Source organism: Volvox carteri (assembly GCF_000143455.1).
Source record: "Volvox carteri f. nagariensis unplaced genomic scaffold VOLCAscaffold_1, whole genome shotgun sequence".
NCBI classification, from domain to species: domain Eukaryota; kingdom Viridiplantae; phylum Chlorophyta; class Chlorophyceae; order Chlamydomonadales; family Volvocaceae; genus Volvox; species Volvox carteri.
In genome coordinates this window covers 5667787-5681181 of record NW_003307545.1, presented here as the reverse complement: position 1 = coordinate 5681181, position 13395 = coordinate 5667787, and the positions used below count along the sequence as shown (strand labels likewise).

Below are 13395 nucleotides of genomic sequence, written 5' to 3'. Positions count from 1 at the left end.
CGCCTTGAAGCCGGTGGCGTCGTTGCCCAGACACAGGTCCACCTCGATACCGCTGCTGGGGTCCGCGAACTTGATGATGGGCACCCGGGCGTGCAGGATGAACTCCACACACCCCCGGCGGGCCAAACCGGCGGCCAGCAGCCGGAGGCCCACATCCCGCAGCAGCTGCCGCTTGGTGCGCTGGTCTAGCTTGTGCTGCGTGTGTGTGTGTGTGTGTGTGTGCGAGGGAAAGGTCCTAAAGGCCCTAATCAGGGGATTTGGGGTGTCCGCTGTCTGACACTGAAGAAGGGAAGAAGGGCGCCAAAGGGCTGCCCGGGGTCGGGGTAGCCAGGCGGGCGGATAGAAAACCGCTTCATATGTAAGACGGTAGCCAGAGAGCTGGCGGAGTACAGCTAGTATGACCCACAAAGCCATAGACTTAAAATGCAAGTGGAAAGTGGTCGAGATCAACAAGCAAGCTTTGTTCAGCTGGCGCAGTTGGGCCGTCGACAGCTGACGCAGTACACGTCGTGCAGTTGATAGTTAAACCAACCTATGATGTGTGAAACAGGGGGGTGTATCTTCGCCCGTGGCAGCTACCCTGCGAAATCCTGCCTTCCCCGGTATTTCGGGGCACCCTCATCCAGTCACCCTAGTCAACTTCTCAGTGGATCGCTCAGGTTCCGCACCCACCACCAGCATCCAACGAAATCTGCCGGGTCGACAGCGGCCCAACTCCATTCCTGGTCGGCTCGCAGGTTAACTTTATCCCAGGTCACCACCGTCCATCAACTAGGGGCGCAATGCCTTCCACCATCGGAAGGACTTTTGACCCTAATGGGTATCGATCCCGGGATCTCCCGGGGGCAATGGTCGCGCCTTACCAGTCGTGCCAAACCCTATATATGTGTGAAACAGGGGGGTGTATCTTCGCCCGTGGCAGCTACCTGCGAAACCCTGCCTTCCCCGGTATTTCGGGGCACCCTCATCCAGTCACCCTAGTCAACTTCTCAGTGGATCGCTCAGGTTCCGCACCCACCACCAGCATCCAACGGAATCTGCCGGGTCGACAGCGGCCCAACTCCGTTCCTGGTCGGCTCGCAGGTTACTTTATCCCAGGTCACTACCGTCCATCAACTAGGGGCGCAATGCCTTCCACCATCGGAAGGACTTTTGACCCTAACGGGTATCGATCCCGGGATCTCCCGGGGGCAATGGTCGCGCCTATATATATACATTGGTCGTTATATTAACACAACGCCTTGCAAGGAGCCATGTAACTCCCTTTCACCTTCCTTTAGAGGCGTTGAGCGTTCCGCATCACAAGGGTATACATGACCGCAGACGCAAAGAATGGACCATTACAGATATTACCGTTAGGTTCAACGGTCGTTGGTGGTTACGTTGGTACTCACCACCGACACATCTTCCTCCTCTGCGGCACCCCCGAAAATCTCCGCCCGAGAACCAGGCTTCAAGCAATCCACTGGAATCGTGCCACAAACAGCAAGGTCTGCAGATGCCAAATTCGAACAAGCAGGAGGCCCCTGGTAAGCGCAACGTGCTCTATGCTATTTAGGACTGTCCGATGAAGTTTGCGCACCAAGGTCACTTGTCGAATTGTAGAACTGCGAAACGAAACTGCCGTAGGGAATGACCCGTAGATTCTGTACATTGCCGACGCGCTGTAACGCCGCTTCAATTCGCGTGATGAGCGCCAATCGTTTATTATAGTCATCTCTTGTCGGTGTGCAGGCCTACAACCGAGGCAAGAGCATCCCACTGTGAGCAAGGGGAAGACAACAGGTCGTATTGTCTTGTCCTCACCTGGACCAAAGACTCAAGAACGTGGCCCAGACCTGCCATTCTCGCGTGCCATAATCTATATACAATTATCATGATGACCATCCAGGTGACAAGGAATCGTTGCAAACCCCCGCTCCGAAACCCACACGTCCCAAGTGGGTCCATACGTTGGTATGGCAGTTGTTGCATGGTAAACTCATTAGCAGGGATAGAGGAAATACTAAGCCTAGAGAGATGGCACCACTGCCAGTGAACTGCAAACCTGGCTGCGCGTGCCATAGGCAGGCGCAAATTTCTCCGCAACTAACTGGTGTGTCTTCCGTTACTGTTGCCTCACGAGTAGACCTGCTGCGGCGTCGTGTTCACGCTTCTGCGGCTGCTGGCGAACTACCTTCTCAGTCTTCGTCCTCGTCATCTGCAAGCACAAGTGCCAACGGGTGCGAATAACATGTATGTTCTTATGCTCGAAGTGACCACCGCCCTAATTTGTGCCCTTTTCTTTGGCTTGGTCGTCCGTCATGGGTAACAGAACGGGCCTTGCCGATTCTGAGAACTTCTGCATCATTGAAAACAGCGAAACAGTCAAGGTAACATTATAATAACTTCATCCTTTTCACCTGCTATCAGACGTCTCTTAAGGTTCCACTGTTCGTGCCACAGGACTTTGCCAACTTGCAACTGGATGAGATATCTCAAAGCATCCAGGCACGTCGCAATAAGATTTTCCTCCTTTTGGAAGAGGTCCGGCGACTACGTATACAACAGCGGTTGAAGGTGCGTAGCTCATTTCCCACAGCTGGGCCCCAGTAGGCACGGGCCGATTGCACTGGAGTCAGAACCCCAAGCGCCGCTTTCGACATTGTTTCCTTGAGTAGTTTTACTGATCCTTTTACTCCGGGCATCACTAAACCACCGCCGTAACTCCTTCCACCCCAGGGTGGTGATACCAGCAAGGAGCAAGAGCTGAGCCAGGAGCAGTTCGTTTCCGCGCTGCCCTTCCTGCCTCCTCTATCGGAGAAGACCCTCAACACGTATTACACAGCGTACGCGTCCATGGTAGCCGGCATCATCGCGTTCGGGGCCCTGGTGGCTCCCATTCTGGAGGTCAAGCTGGGGCTGGGAGGTACGTCTGGAGGCCTTTCCTGGGTATTCGTTCTAGCTTGCAGTGGCAGCACGAGTGTCTCCAGTCACTGGGGATGGGGGAGGTGGAGAGGGGTGGCGAAGGGGGGAGGGAGGGTGAGGACGCCAGGCCTGCTGCGGTAATCCTCGAATGATGATGAGAATCATAATGCCTTGGTGGCCTTGTGATGTGTGCCTGGTCGCCTGACGGCAGCAGCGGGGACGACCTATGTGGGGACTACAAAACCAGGCAGTCAGACAGCAGCAAGCAGCTGGTGCATTCATCTCTGTACGCGCTTTGCCCTTCCAGCAAATTCCATGATGCGGTTGCCCGAGTCCCCACGCCCGTCCTGAGCCCCACCTTTCCTCTGAGCCACTCTGCTACTGCCGCTCTGGTAACCACGTTACGATATGTGTGTAGGTACCTCCTACCTGGAGTTCGTCCAGTCCATGCACCTGCCCCGGCAGCTGGCCCAGGTGGACCCCATTGTAGCGTCATTCTGCGGCGGCGCGGTGGGGGTGCTGTCAGCTCTGCTGGTGGTGGAGATGAGCAACATTGAGAAGCAGCAGAAAAACAGGTGCATGGGGACGGAATGGGCTCCGGATCCGGCTGAGAAGTTGGAGAGGCGATTGAATGGGACGTGGGTGGGATTAGGGATCCAATATGGAGCATGTGCAAATGGGTTTCCTGGACGAGTAAGCGACAGGGTGGGAGGGGCACCGTAGGGTAAGGGGCACTGTATTTGCAGCGGCCTGAGCGTCCTACAGCCTCCACCAAGGGGGCCGCTATCCCCAAGTAAGGTTGTCGTTGCGGTGTAATCAACTTTCAATGTACATAGTCCAGGGCCTCCCGGCCTTGACGGATCCCCCTGCACTCGTGCGGCACTTGTAACTTGTAACATTACGGATGCTGGACCGTTCGAAGAGGGGCAAGAGGGGAAGATGTGGGAAGATGTGTCCAAAGTTGGAAAGAGTTCTGTGGAAATGGTTGTGCCGAATCCTGCTTTTTATCGTGCCTTGGATATCGGCTTCGGGTCCTTCTCAGCACTGCAAAGCGACAGGAGCCTTTCCAGTGAACGCCCTGCCGGACGTCATTGCCCTCATTGCGGTAGTCTTTGGCCCCGTCCTGCCCACCCGACCCTGTTGGCCTAGGTGCTTCTATTGCGAGGGCACGGGCTACTTGATGTGCGGTCACTGCGTTGGCTCCGGCCTGGACCCCATCACCAAGGCCCTGTGCCCCTACTGCGCCGGATCGTCCAAGGTCATGTGCACCTCGTGTCTCTGCACCGGCAAGCATCTGGCCACCGAGCACGACCCGCGCATCGACCCCTTCTGAGGGACAGCAGTGCCTCCGCAGCGGGGTGGGGACCTGCAGCAGGGGGAGTGTGTCGAAGCAGAGTAATAGTAGGGAGGACTGATGACGCCACGGTGGTCGTGGTGATACCAAATTTTGGCCAGCAGCGGAGTGGAGTGGAATAGGCACGTCCCGGTGCTGTGCATATGGATGCTGTGTGCGTCGCTGTCTTCCAATGGGGCCGCGTGGAAACCACGGATTGATGCGGTAGACCAGGGGTTGCGTTGGAGGGGCACCTGCATGGCATGGGGTGTCCGGGAGGCGAAGCAGCTTAGAGCGATGTGCTGTTGCGATGTGTGATTCCACGCATTAAATATTTCTGCGAGAGGAGTCAATTGGAGAGAGGCTGTTTTGTCAAGGGCAGGCATGTTTTTCCTTCTAAATGCCTAGGACAGAAGGTCTGGAGGAAGGGGCTATGGGGGTCCTCGTGAGCCGAGCCACGCCAGGGTCCTCGCTTACATGTCGGAAACTTTATAGGTCATGCGAAATATCTAATGGGATGGCAGGCCAAAATGCGTCGTATAATTTATCAAGCGACAGCACGTGTATGGGAATTTGCACTGATTGGTTTGGGCCCCGTCACTCTGTTGAGCCAAATTCTTATGGTTGGGGTCCATCACGGTTGGGGTCCGGGTCTATGTTGTAACTTGCAGGTGGCGGTTTTGTGTTATATGGTACGCTGCCTGGATCGCAAGCATCAGCAGTGGTAGTAGGACCTTTGTTTTCGTTCCGGTGCCTGTCGTTCCGGTGCCTGAAGAAAAGTGGCGTTTGAAAGGAGCGGCTCTGTGGTAGAGGCTCCAGATGCAGTGAGCATGTAAAATCAGGGAGAGAAGCGTTACGCGCCGGATATTTTTGGCTCTTGTGCACGTGAAATCTCCATGTTGTCGATCGTTGCTTGGATAAGGAGAAATGCCCTCACATATTTAGCCTCAGAACTTAATGTTGATACTGGTCCTTTGTGATGCGGCATTTCCCTGTGTCTTCTGGTCTTCCTGTACAGACCTGTCTCCCACCAGGTGTGGGCTGTAACATCCAGGCATGTTCGTGGACCGGTCACACGAGAGGTTGGGGTGGCAACTTCTACGTTGGTAAACAATTATGCGCACGCATTGCCATACTAACCTGCCATACTCTCTTGTGTCATGCAACCCCATGTACCAATAACGCAACTCGACTAGGCTTCCAACTTTCAACGTTGCGGCCAATGTTGTGGCCAAACCCCATTTTGGATTCATACAACCATGGAGAAGGCCACAATCCCACATTCACCAGTATTCATATACACTCAGGGGGGAAAAAAAGGGATAAAAGAGCAAGGTACACAGCCTCCCAACATCCAACCACAGAAATCAAATATCGGCACAAAACAGGACACAAGGCGGTGTCCTCATTGACCTCAACGAAAAACCACCTGTCAGCGCTATTGCCCGGTAGAGAAGATTTCCCCCCTACAGACACAGACACACAAAGAGCTCCATCACGGTGGTGCAGCCATTGATAGTCCTTGCAGCCATTGATAGTCCTTGCCCTGCCAACACAGCCACCCGGCTGTGCAGCGGGGAGCTCTCACGAGGTCTCAAACCCCTCGTCATCCCGCAGCGGCTCCCGGATGCCATGACGCCCCAGCACCCCCTTGACCGCAACCGCGTCCACATCCGTCCCCGCCGCGGCACCAGCACCTGCCTCGCCGTACTTGTCCCTCCGGTACGTCTCCTCGCGCCTTCCCGCGCCCGCCCCATGCCTTGCCTTGTCCTCTAGCTGTGCGGCCTCCTGCTGCTGCAGCTGCTGCTGCTGTAGCAGCTCCTCGGCTTCTACCTGTTGCCCCTGCGGCCCCACCTGGGACCCCGCCTGAGTCCCCGTGCGGCCCCCGCGCTCCAGCCGGGCCCTCAGTCGCTCATCCAAATCACCCAGGGTGCTGCTCAGCGACTTGCCCCGGGTGAACAAGGTCAACATCTGCAGCGCGGCACGGGGCTGGTCCATGGGGACCATGTGACCCTGGGCAGGGCAGGACATGGCAGGGCAGGGGAACCGGTTCCATGAGCTGGGCTTGCTGGGTAGGTGGGTAATGCGAGTTATGCGTGTCAAAAGCTCGCGGGACACCGCAGGACACAAACCGCACCCCAGACGTATCCCCCGGGTCGCGCACACAGAGCAGGTCATCGCTGCCCTGACACAGCGCTCCTAAAGCCGCTTGCGCCCGCTGGACAAGGCGGCAGGGTAGGGCAGGGAAGGACGCGGAGGCCCCTCCCAGTCCATCTCCACTTCCACGTCCAGGTCCACCCAGCAAGCGCAGGGCACCTGTGGCGCCGCCTCTTCATGATCAAGGTGCTGGAACTACTGCTAATATTGCACACCATATCGATTGCAACCGATCGACGCAACTGCACATCACCCACATGTTGTGTGGGGAAGCACCGCATATATCTCTGCCCTCTTCCCGCTGCTATCGGGGTCCAGGGAAACCCAACTCCCCCTTCCCCCGGGCTTGCAGGTGTGTGTCCTTACCGCCTGGTACACCCTCACAAAGGACAGCGGCCCCAGCTCCCGTACAGTGCCCGCCGCAGCTCCCGCCACCTGCCACTCCTGGGGCCACACCTGCGGCCAGCCCTCCGACTGCTCCCACTCCAGCGCATTCACCCAGCTGCTCCGTCAACGAGGCAACAACAACGACAAGCGGAACAACACCGGTAATGGGCGACATCGGTGATGGGCTCTTGATTAGGGCCCCACCGCGGGGCCCCAACGCACCGTGTGGGTTGCGTGCAGGTGCGGGGGACGGCGGAGCGGCCCAAGGTGCGTCTAAACGAGTCACGGCACAACAGAACAGCCCCATTTTCCATTCCCATTCCCCACTGCAGGAGTAACGGCGTATTCGGTGATTGGTGATAAATGCAATGGGTGATCAGCCGAAGCTTGCCGGGGTGTTTCTGCCTTTACGGGTTGGCCACCACCAGTAGAAAGTCCCCCAATGCTGCTTTTGCCAGCAAGCCGCTGGGCTGTGCCCCCATAACGCCTCGACAATCTGAATCATCAGCACCGTTTAGCCCACCTTGCTTGGCCTGCCTACCAATGAAGGTAATGCTATCCACCGGGTTGAAAAAACACATCATATCCGCCCCCAACTCCAGCACCGCTACGATATTCACCCCCCAGTCACCTACCTACCCTACCCACAGCACAGCTCCACAACCCGCTGGGCGCCTGGAGGGTATGCAGGGTTAGACAACCGGCAAGTACCAACGCGCCAGCCCTCGCACATTTGCTCTCTCCCGCCCTCACCCTCCCAGCCCCCGGCCCTCGGCCCGCCACCTCACCGTTCGTTCCCCACCCAGTTGCAAATGAGGTCCAGATCGCCCGCGTAGATCATCACACGGATGCCGTCATCAAGCAGCGCGGGGAGCAGCTTGTCGTACGAGCGCAGCCAGTCACCTGCCGTACCATCACCACCACGGCCATCAGTATTCGCTGAGGGTACGGCTAGCTAGCAGCAGCATGGCAGTGCGTAGGAATACAGAGCCATCGGCCATTTTTTGGCGCCAATCGCGACAATTAACCCGATCGGTGTGTGTGTGTAAGAGTATGTGTGTGTGTGTGTGTGTGTGTGTGTCTCTGTCTGTCCGCAAGCAAGCAAGCAGGGGTAGGAAGCAGGTGTCCCTCCCTACCAAGACAGGTGGGGCAGGTGAGACAAGGACCCATAAATAGGTTGGGCTAAAACGCCTTAACCACCCAGCCAGTCACCCCGACCATCCTCCTACCAGAGACAACTCATCCAGCACCCACTCTCCCCCCCTGTCCCACACTGCCACCCACCCAGGAAGTCGCCGTTGACGCCCATGTTGCACTCCTCCCAGCGCCGCTCCCCCACTCCCAGCTCGGCACGCACGTCCGCCCGGTTGAGAAATTCGTCCGCGGCGGACATGTCGTAGCACAGCGGCCCGTCGCAGGTCTTGGTGATGTCGTACACGTTGATGCCGGGGTTGGCTGCCAGGATGCGATCGAAGCTGACCAGCTGACACACCTGCAGCGCCAACGCACACGCCGCCCGCCACTGATGCGAGTCACAGAACTCTGCTCCCCAGCGGCACATGGGCATCCAGAACTGGATGCTGTCGTGGAGCTGCGGGGAGGGCAGGAAGGGGGGAGCGAACAGCTTGTGACTCACAAGTTGTGGGTGCCGACGTGCCAGGGGGACGCCGGGAGAGGGAGTGTGTGTGCGTGTGAGAGGGAGAGTGTGGTTTCATTCATTTGACGCGGGCTCCCCCTAATCCTTTCTCACCCCATCCTAGCTCACCCTACCCACGCTGCCCTACTCACCCCCTTGCTGATGATGCCGTTCTGCAGGGCGTATTCGGCATATGCTGGGAACTGCAGGGAGGGGGCCGTCATGCCGTTCCCAATGGCCAGTCCGCGCAGGGGGATGGTGAAGGGGCCCTGACCCAGCTCGTTGGCGCGGTAGATGGCGGAGGACACTGCGGGCACGTAGTGGCCCTGCGGACAGTTGAAGTGCAGTGGGGAACGGAGTGGCGGGGAGGGAGGGGGAGGGGGGGCGTGGGAGGTGATTAAGACGGAGGGAAAGGGGGGTTGGGGGTAAGACGAACCACTGGCGAGTGAAGCAGAAACCAGAAATAGACGGATAGTCCAGGAGAAGACAAATGCTGCACAAGGAATATATTTTACTGATCACTAATGACTTGAGTAGTAGTCTTGGAGGCGACGTGGCCATAGCTGGGTTGCGTAACGAGCTACTAGCTGCCAAGTCCAAACTCTAAAGAAGGCAGAAGGCGAATTTCAAGCAGGAAAAGGCTACCCAACCGCCGAGATGAAAGGAGAATCTTGGAGAGAAAGGAAACCGTAGGAGTAGTGGAGTGTAGAATTTTAAGGCGGTACAATGAAGATATCGGAAACTGTAACGCGAAGTATTCGGACATCTACACCGACGTGGCGGTAAGAATAGTAAAGTATGCGTTAGCTAAGTCTTTGGCTGCTACGCTGCTTGCCGACATACAAGTGTTCCTCCCAGGCCCCCAACTCACACAACCCTGGCCCGTCCAACCCAACCCAACCCAACCCGGCTAGCTCGCCGGTGTAGCGCGAAACAAACAACTAAGCTCGGACCCGCTAGGACGCACCTGGCCAGCCGGCACAAGTGGCGGGGCAGGGCACATGCGAAATGGAAAGCAAGGAAGTTGGCAAGCAGCGGCAGATAAACAAGAAATGCACCTGGCGAAGTGCCGCTAAGGGAAACTGGTAAGATACCGGCCTAGAACAAAGAGATGAAGAGAAGCTGAGGGGGGATGGGGGGAATGAAGCCTGAGAGTGTGTGTAAGAGCCGTATGTGTGGGGGGAAAGACGAAGCACGAGCGAGTGTGTGTGTGTGTGCGGGGGGGGGGGGTAAGGGAACCCTATACCCGGTGCGAACCCTATACCCGGTGCCCGCTACCCTCTGCTCTTATCTCACCGCGTACGACTCCCCCGTTACGAAGAAGTCGTTCTCCAGCAGTTCCGGGTGAGCTGCGGAGGAGGACGGGGAAGAGAGGAACCACACAGGGAGGAGGACCACACAGGGGGTGGCACAGGATGCACAGTGGTGGGGGTGGTGGCAGTCATGTGAGACATGCGGGTGGCGCAGCGGCACCGGGAAACACAATCAGGGTTGCATAGTCCACTGTTCCCCGTTACGGGACACATTGCACGACCCCCCTCCCTCCACCCCCCCCCTGGTGTGGGGCGCGCTCACCCGAATAAAAAGCGTACAGAAAGTCCAGCATGTCTTCCCCCACCACCACCTCATTATAAACCCGGTCCCGCCAGTCCTGCGTGTATGTTTATGTTTATGTTGAGGGGGGGGGCGCCGTGTGCATAAGTGTGCGTGTGTATGAATGTATGTATGAATGTATGTATGCATGTATGATGTGTGAAACAGGGGGGTGTATCTTCGCCCGTGGCAGCTACCCTGCGAAACCCTGCCTTCCCCGGTATTTCGGGGCACCCTCATCCAGTCACCCTAGTCAACTTCTCAGTGGATCGCTCAGGTTCCGCACCCACCACCAACATCCAACGGAATCTGCCGGGTCGACAGCGGCCCAACTCCGTTCCTGGTCGGCTCGCAGGTTGACTTTATCCCAGGTCACCACCGTCCATCAACTAGGGGCGCAATGCCTTCCACCATCGGAAGGACTTTTGACCCTAACGGGTATCGATCCCGGGATCTCCCGGGGGCAATGGTCGCGCCTTACCAGTGGTGCCAAACCCTTATATGTATGTATGTATGCATGCATGTATGATGTGTGTGACAGGGGGGTGTATCTTCGCCCGTGGCAGCTACCCTGCGAAACCCTGCGTTCCCCGGTATTTCGGGGCACCCTCATCCAGTCACCCTAGTCAACTTCTCAGTGGATCGCTCAGGTTCCGCACCCACCACCAGCATCCAACGGAATCTGCCGGGTCGACAGCGGCCCAACTCCATTCCTGGTCGGCTCGCAGGTTAACTTTATCCCAGGTCACCACCGTCCATCAACTAGGGGCGCGATAACTTCCATCATGGGAAGGATTTTCGACCTTGATTGGTCTTGATCCCGGGATCTCCCGGGGTCAATGGTCGCGCGTTATCAGTAGTGCCTAGCATGTATGTATGTATGTATGTATGTATGTATGTATGTATGTATGTATGTATGTATGTATGTATGTATGTATGTATGTATATATATGTATGTATATATGTATGTATGTATCCACCCTCCTGCTGCTCCCGGCCCCCGCTGCCACAGCGGCACATATATATCACATACAGTTACGTGCTGCAGGACTTCAACTCATATATTCATATCTTACGTCACTGTAAGAGAAGCCCGTTCCGATTGGTTGATCAACAAAGATCATGTTGTGCAGGGTGTCCCAGCCATACTTGGTCTCGGTAAGTGTACGAGTATCATTGTTGATGAAGTACGGGCCGTTCTCGTAAAAGATTGCGATCTCTCTCTCTCTCTCTCTTGCGATCTCTCTCTCTCTCTCTCTCTGTATGTATGTATGTATGTATATATATGTATGTATATATATGTATGTATATATGTATGTATGTATCCACCCTCCTGCTGCTCCCGGCCCCCGCTGCCACAGCGGCACATATATATCACATACAGTTACGTGCTGCAGGACTTCAACTCATATATTCATATCTTACGTCACTGTAAGAGAAGCCCGTTCCGATTGGTTGATCAACAAAGATCATGTTGTGCAGGGTGTCCCAGCCATACTTGGTCTCGGTAAGTGTACGAGTATCATTGTTGATGAAGTACGGGCCGTTCTCGTAAAAGATTGCGATCTCACTGCTGCAACCGGGACCACCTGCGCGAGTGAGTGGGCCATTAGATAGGTAGATAAACCAGACAGCGCAAACAAAAGAGGGGGGAGAGAGTCTGCTGCCTTTGAGGGCAGCTGGTAGGAGAGTCATGGCGAGCTGCGAAAGGGAGGGAGAGGTCCCAGCGGCCGCATGCAGGGCAACCGTCCGCAAAAGGGGGACGGTAAAGGATGGGATTTTACGGCTTTGAGGTTTTTGCGTACGGCGTTTCAACGAGCGCGATTACTCAGCCCTTGTCCCCTTGCGCCAATCGCCCTTGCAGCACATTAGGAAGCAGGACAATGACCCACCCAAAGGAGGTTCCCCGCCATAATTGGTGACAAGCAGAACCCGAAAATTCAGCATGCGCAAAATAAACACAGACATATGTACTCAAGGACTGCATACGCACACACAGGCAGATACACATGAACACATACAAGTACGCATCCTTAGCGACCATAACGCCAGCATCGCCTACAAATGTTCATATGCACATTTATAACTTTGCTTTCATCAGTTATGATGTCTCAAATATAAGCATTCGTAACACAGCGTAAAGGAAAGGCACGGGGGTAAGGTCCACCAAAAGAAATGTTGTACATGGCTCTTCTCGATACCCACCAGTCATCCACAACACCAAAGGATCCGCCTTGGGAGCATTCCTTGACTGGAAAAAGAAGTAGAACATACGAGCATCGTGCGTCCTGTATCATGGAGGCAGGTGTTGTGGTAGATGTGGACTACAAACTTGCTACTCCAGCAACCACACCGCATCATAGAAGGAAGTAGAGGAGTTACCTGTTGAGCCTGAAGTAACCAGCGATCCGCTTTGGAGGGTCCACCAACGGCGTGTCGGCATAACGAGGGTCCAGCGGTAGGTGAATCTCCTTTTCGACAAGCCTATCGCCTTGCCCGCATGTCGATACAGCCAGGAAAAGAATTGAAGCACACAAGGCAAGCCCAAAGGAACGAACGAAGCCCATTGTCCCTGCTTCGATTGTGCAACACAGAAACTACCAGCTATTAGAGCCCTCTCCAGGAACCCTGGCGAGTTGTCAGCGTTATGTATCAGTCGGAGGCACCCTTGTAACAAATTGGAAGTGGAACCGTTGCCGTACAGTGTCATCGCCAAGTCCACCGCTGGAACACAGGCCCCACGGGTGCCGGAAAATTGAACTTTCCGTGCAAATTTCCAATATGGAATTTTTCTAAAAGTCCGCGAGTACCACCCCCATGAGGGACCTTGATGTTTGCGATTAGAACTCCCTGCACCGAAACCAAATTTTCGTGTGTCAGGAATCCGAACACAGAGAACTTTTGTAAAGCATTAAGGCTTGCACGTAACGTTTCTGCGTTTACAAAAGTATCGCAAGGGCTGTTTGCCGCCTTACTTTCCCTTCCTAAAGTCGGGAGGCATCGGGCGGCCACAAGTTGTGTCACGGTCACATGGCAGGACCTGCTTTATTTATGATTTGAGGTACGTCTAATAGGTACGTCGAGGCGTGATTGGAATCCTCAAGTGTAGTTCCGGGGCTGGCGTTGCCACGGCTTGTTTACGTTTCCTAAGGTTGCGCTGAGGAGCGGAGATACTTCACCGCATCCTAGGGTGCTTGTCTGTGCCGATTTTACCGTGGCAAAGTTCAGCAAATGCACTATCTGTCCTCAAGTATGTCGTCAGCTGGCTGCGCCCTATGTTTCTGCCTTGCAGGCCCTGCTCATACAAATGGAGGAAGCGGCATGCTCCCGCCTTCCGACTCAGACTTTCAGCAGGGTTCCATTCGCTTGTTTCCGACCCTGC

The 13395-nt window shown here is 55.7% G+C and overlaps 3 protein-coding genes across 3 annotated transcripts in view; 1 reads left to right on the top strand and 2 right to left on the bottom strand.

Moving 5' to 3' along the window:
* Nucleotides 1–1878, bottom strand: part of VOLCADRAFT_102915 (uncharacterized protein) — a gene marked incomplete at its 5' end in the record, with an annotated part of 10488 nt that extends 8610 nt beyond the window's left edge. Inside the window, 4 exons of the mRNA XM_002945912.1 lie at nt 43–195; nt 1395–1492; nt 1583–1736; nt 1807–1878. Coding sequence (XP_002945958.1) covers nt 43–195; nt 1395–1492; nt 1583–1736; nt 1807–1878 — 477 coding nt within the window. The remainder of the gene's footprint in view (nt 1–42; nt 196–1394; nt 1493–1582; nt 1737–1806) is intronic.
* A 121-nt stretch (nt 1879–1999) lies between these two features.
* Nucleotides 2000–4255, top strand: VOLCADRAFT_78991 (uncharacterized protein). Its single transcript, XM_002946273.1, has 6 exons — nt 2000–2222; nt 2315–2372; nt 2446–2559; nt 2722–2908; nt 3326–3482; nt 4057–4255. The coding sequence occupies exons 1-6, from the start codon at nt 2020–2022 to the stop codon at nt 4238–4240; spliced, it is 903 nt and encodes a 300-aa protein (XP_002946319.1). The 5' UTR covers nt 2000–2019; the 3' UTR covers nt 4241–4255.
* Nucleotides 4256–4383: 128 nt separating this feature from the next.
* Nucleotides 4384–12580, bottom strand: VOLCADRAFT_102913 (uncharacterized protein; the record flags this gene model as incomplete). Its single annotated transcript, XM_002945911.1, has 11 exons — nt 4384–6253; nt 6378–6458; nt 6764–6899; nt 7573–7687; nt 8069–8375; nt 8573–8746; nt 9717–9769; nt 9996–10071; nt 11439–11602; nt 12219–12301; nt 12396–12580. 11 exons carry the CDS (start codon nt 12578–12580, stop codon nt 5825–5827), a joined length of 1803 nt encoding a protein of 600 aa, XP_002945957.1. The 3' UTR covers nt 4384–5824.
* Between the last annotated feature and the right edge of the window lie 815 nt (nt 12581–13395).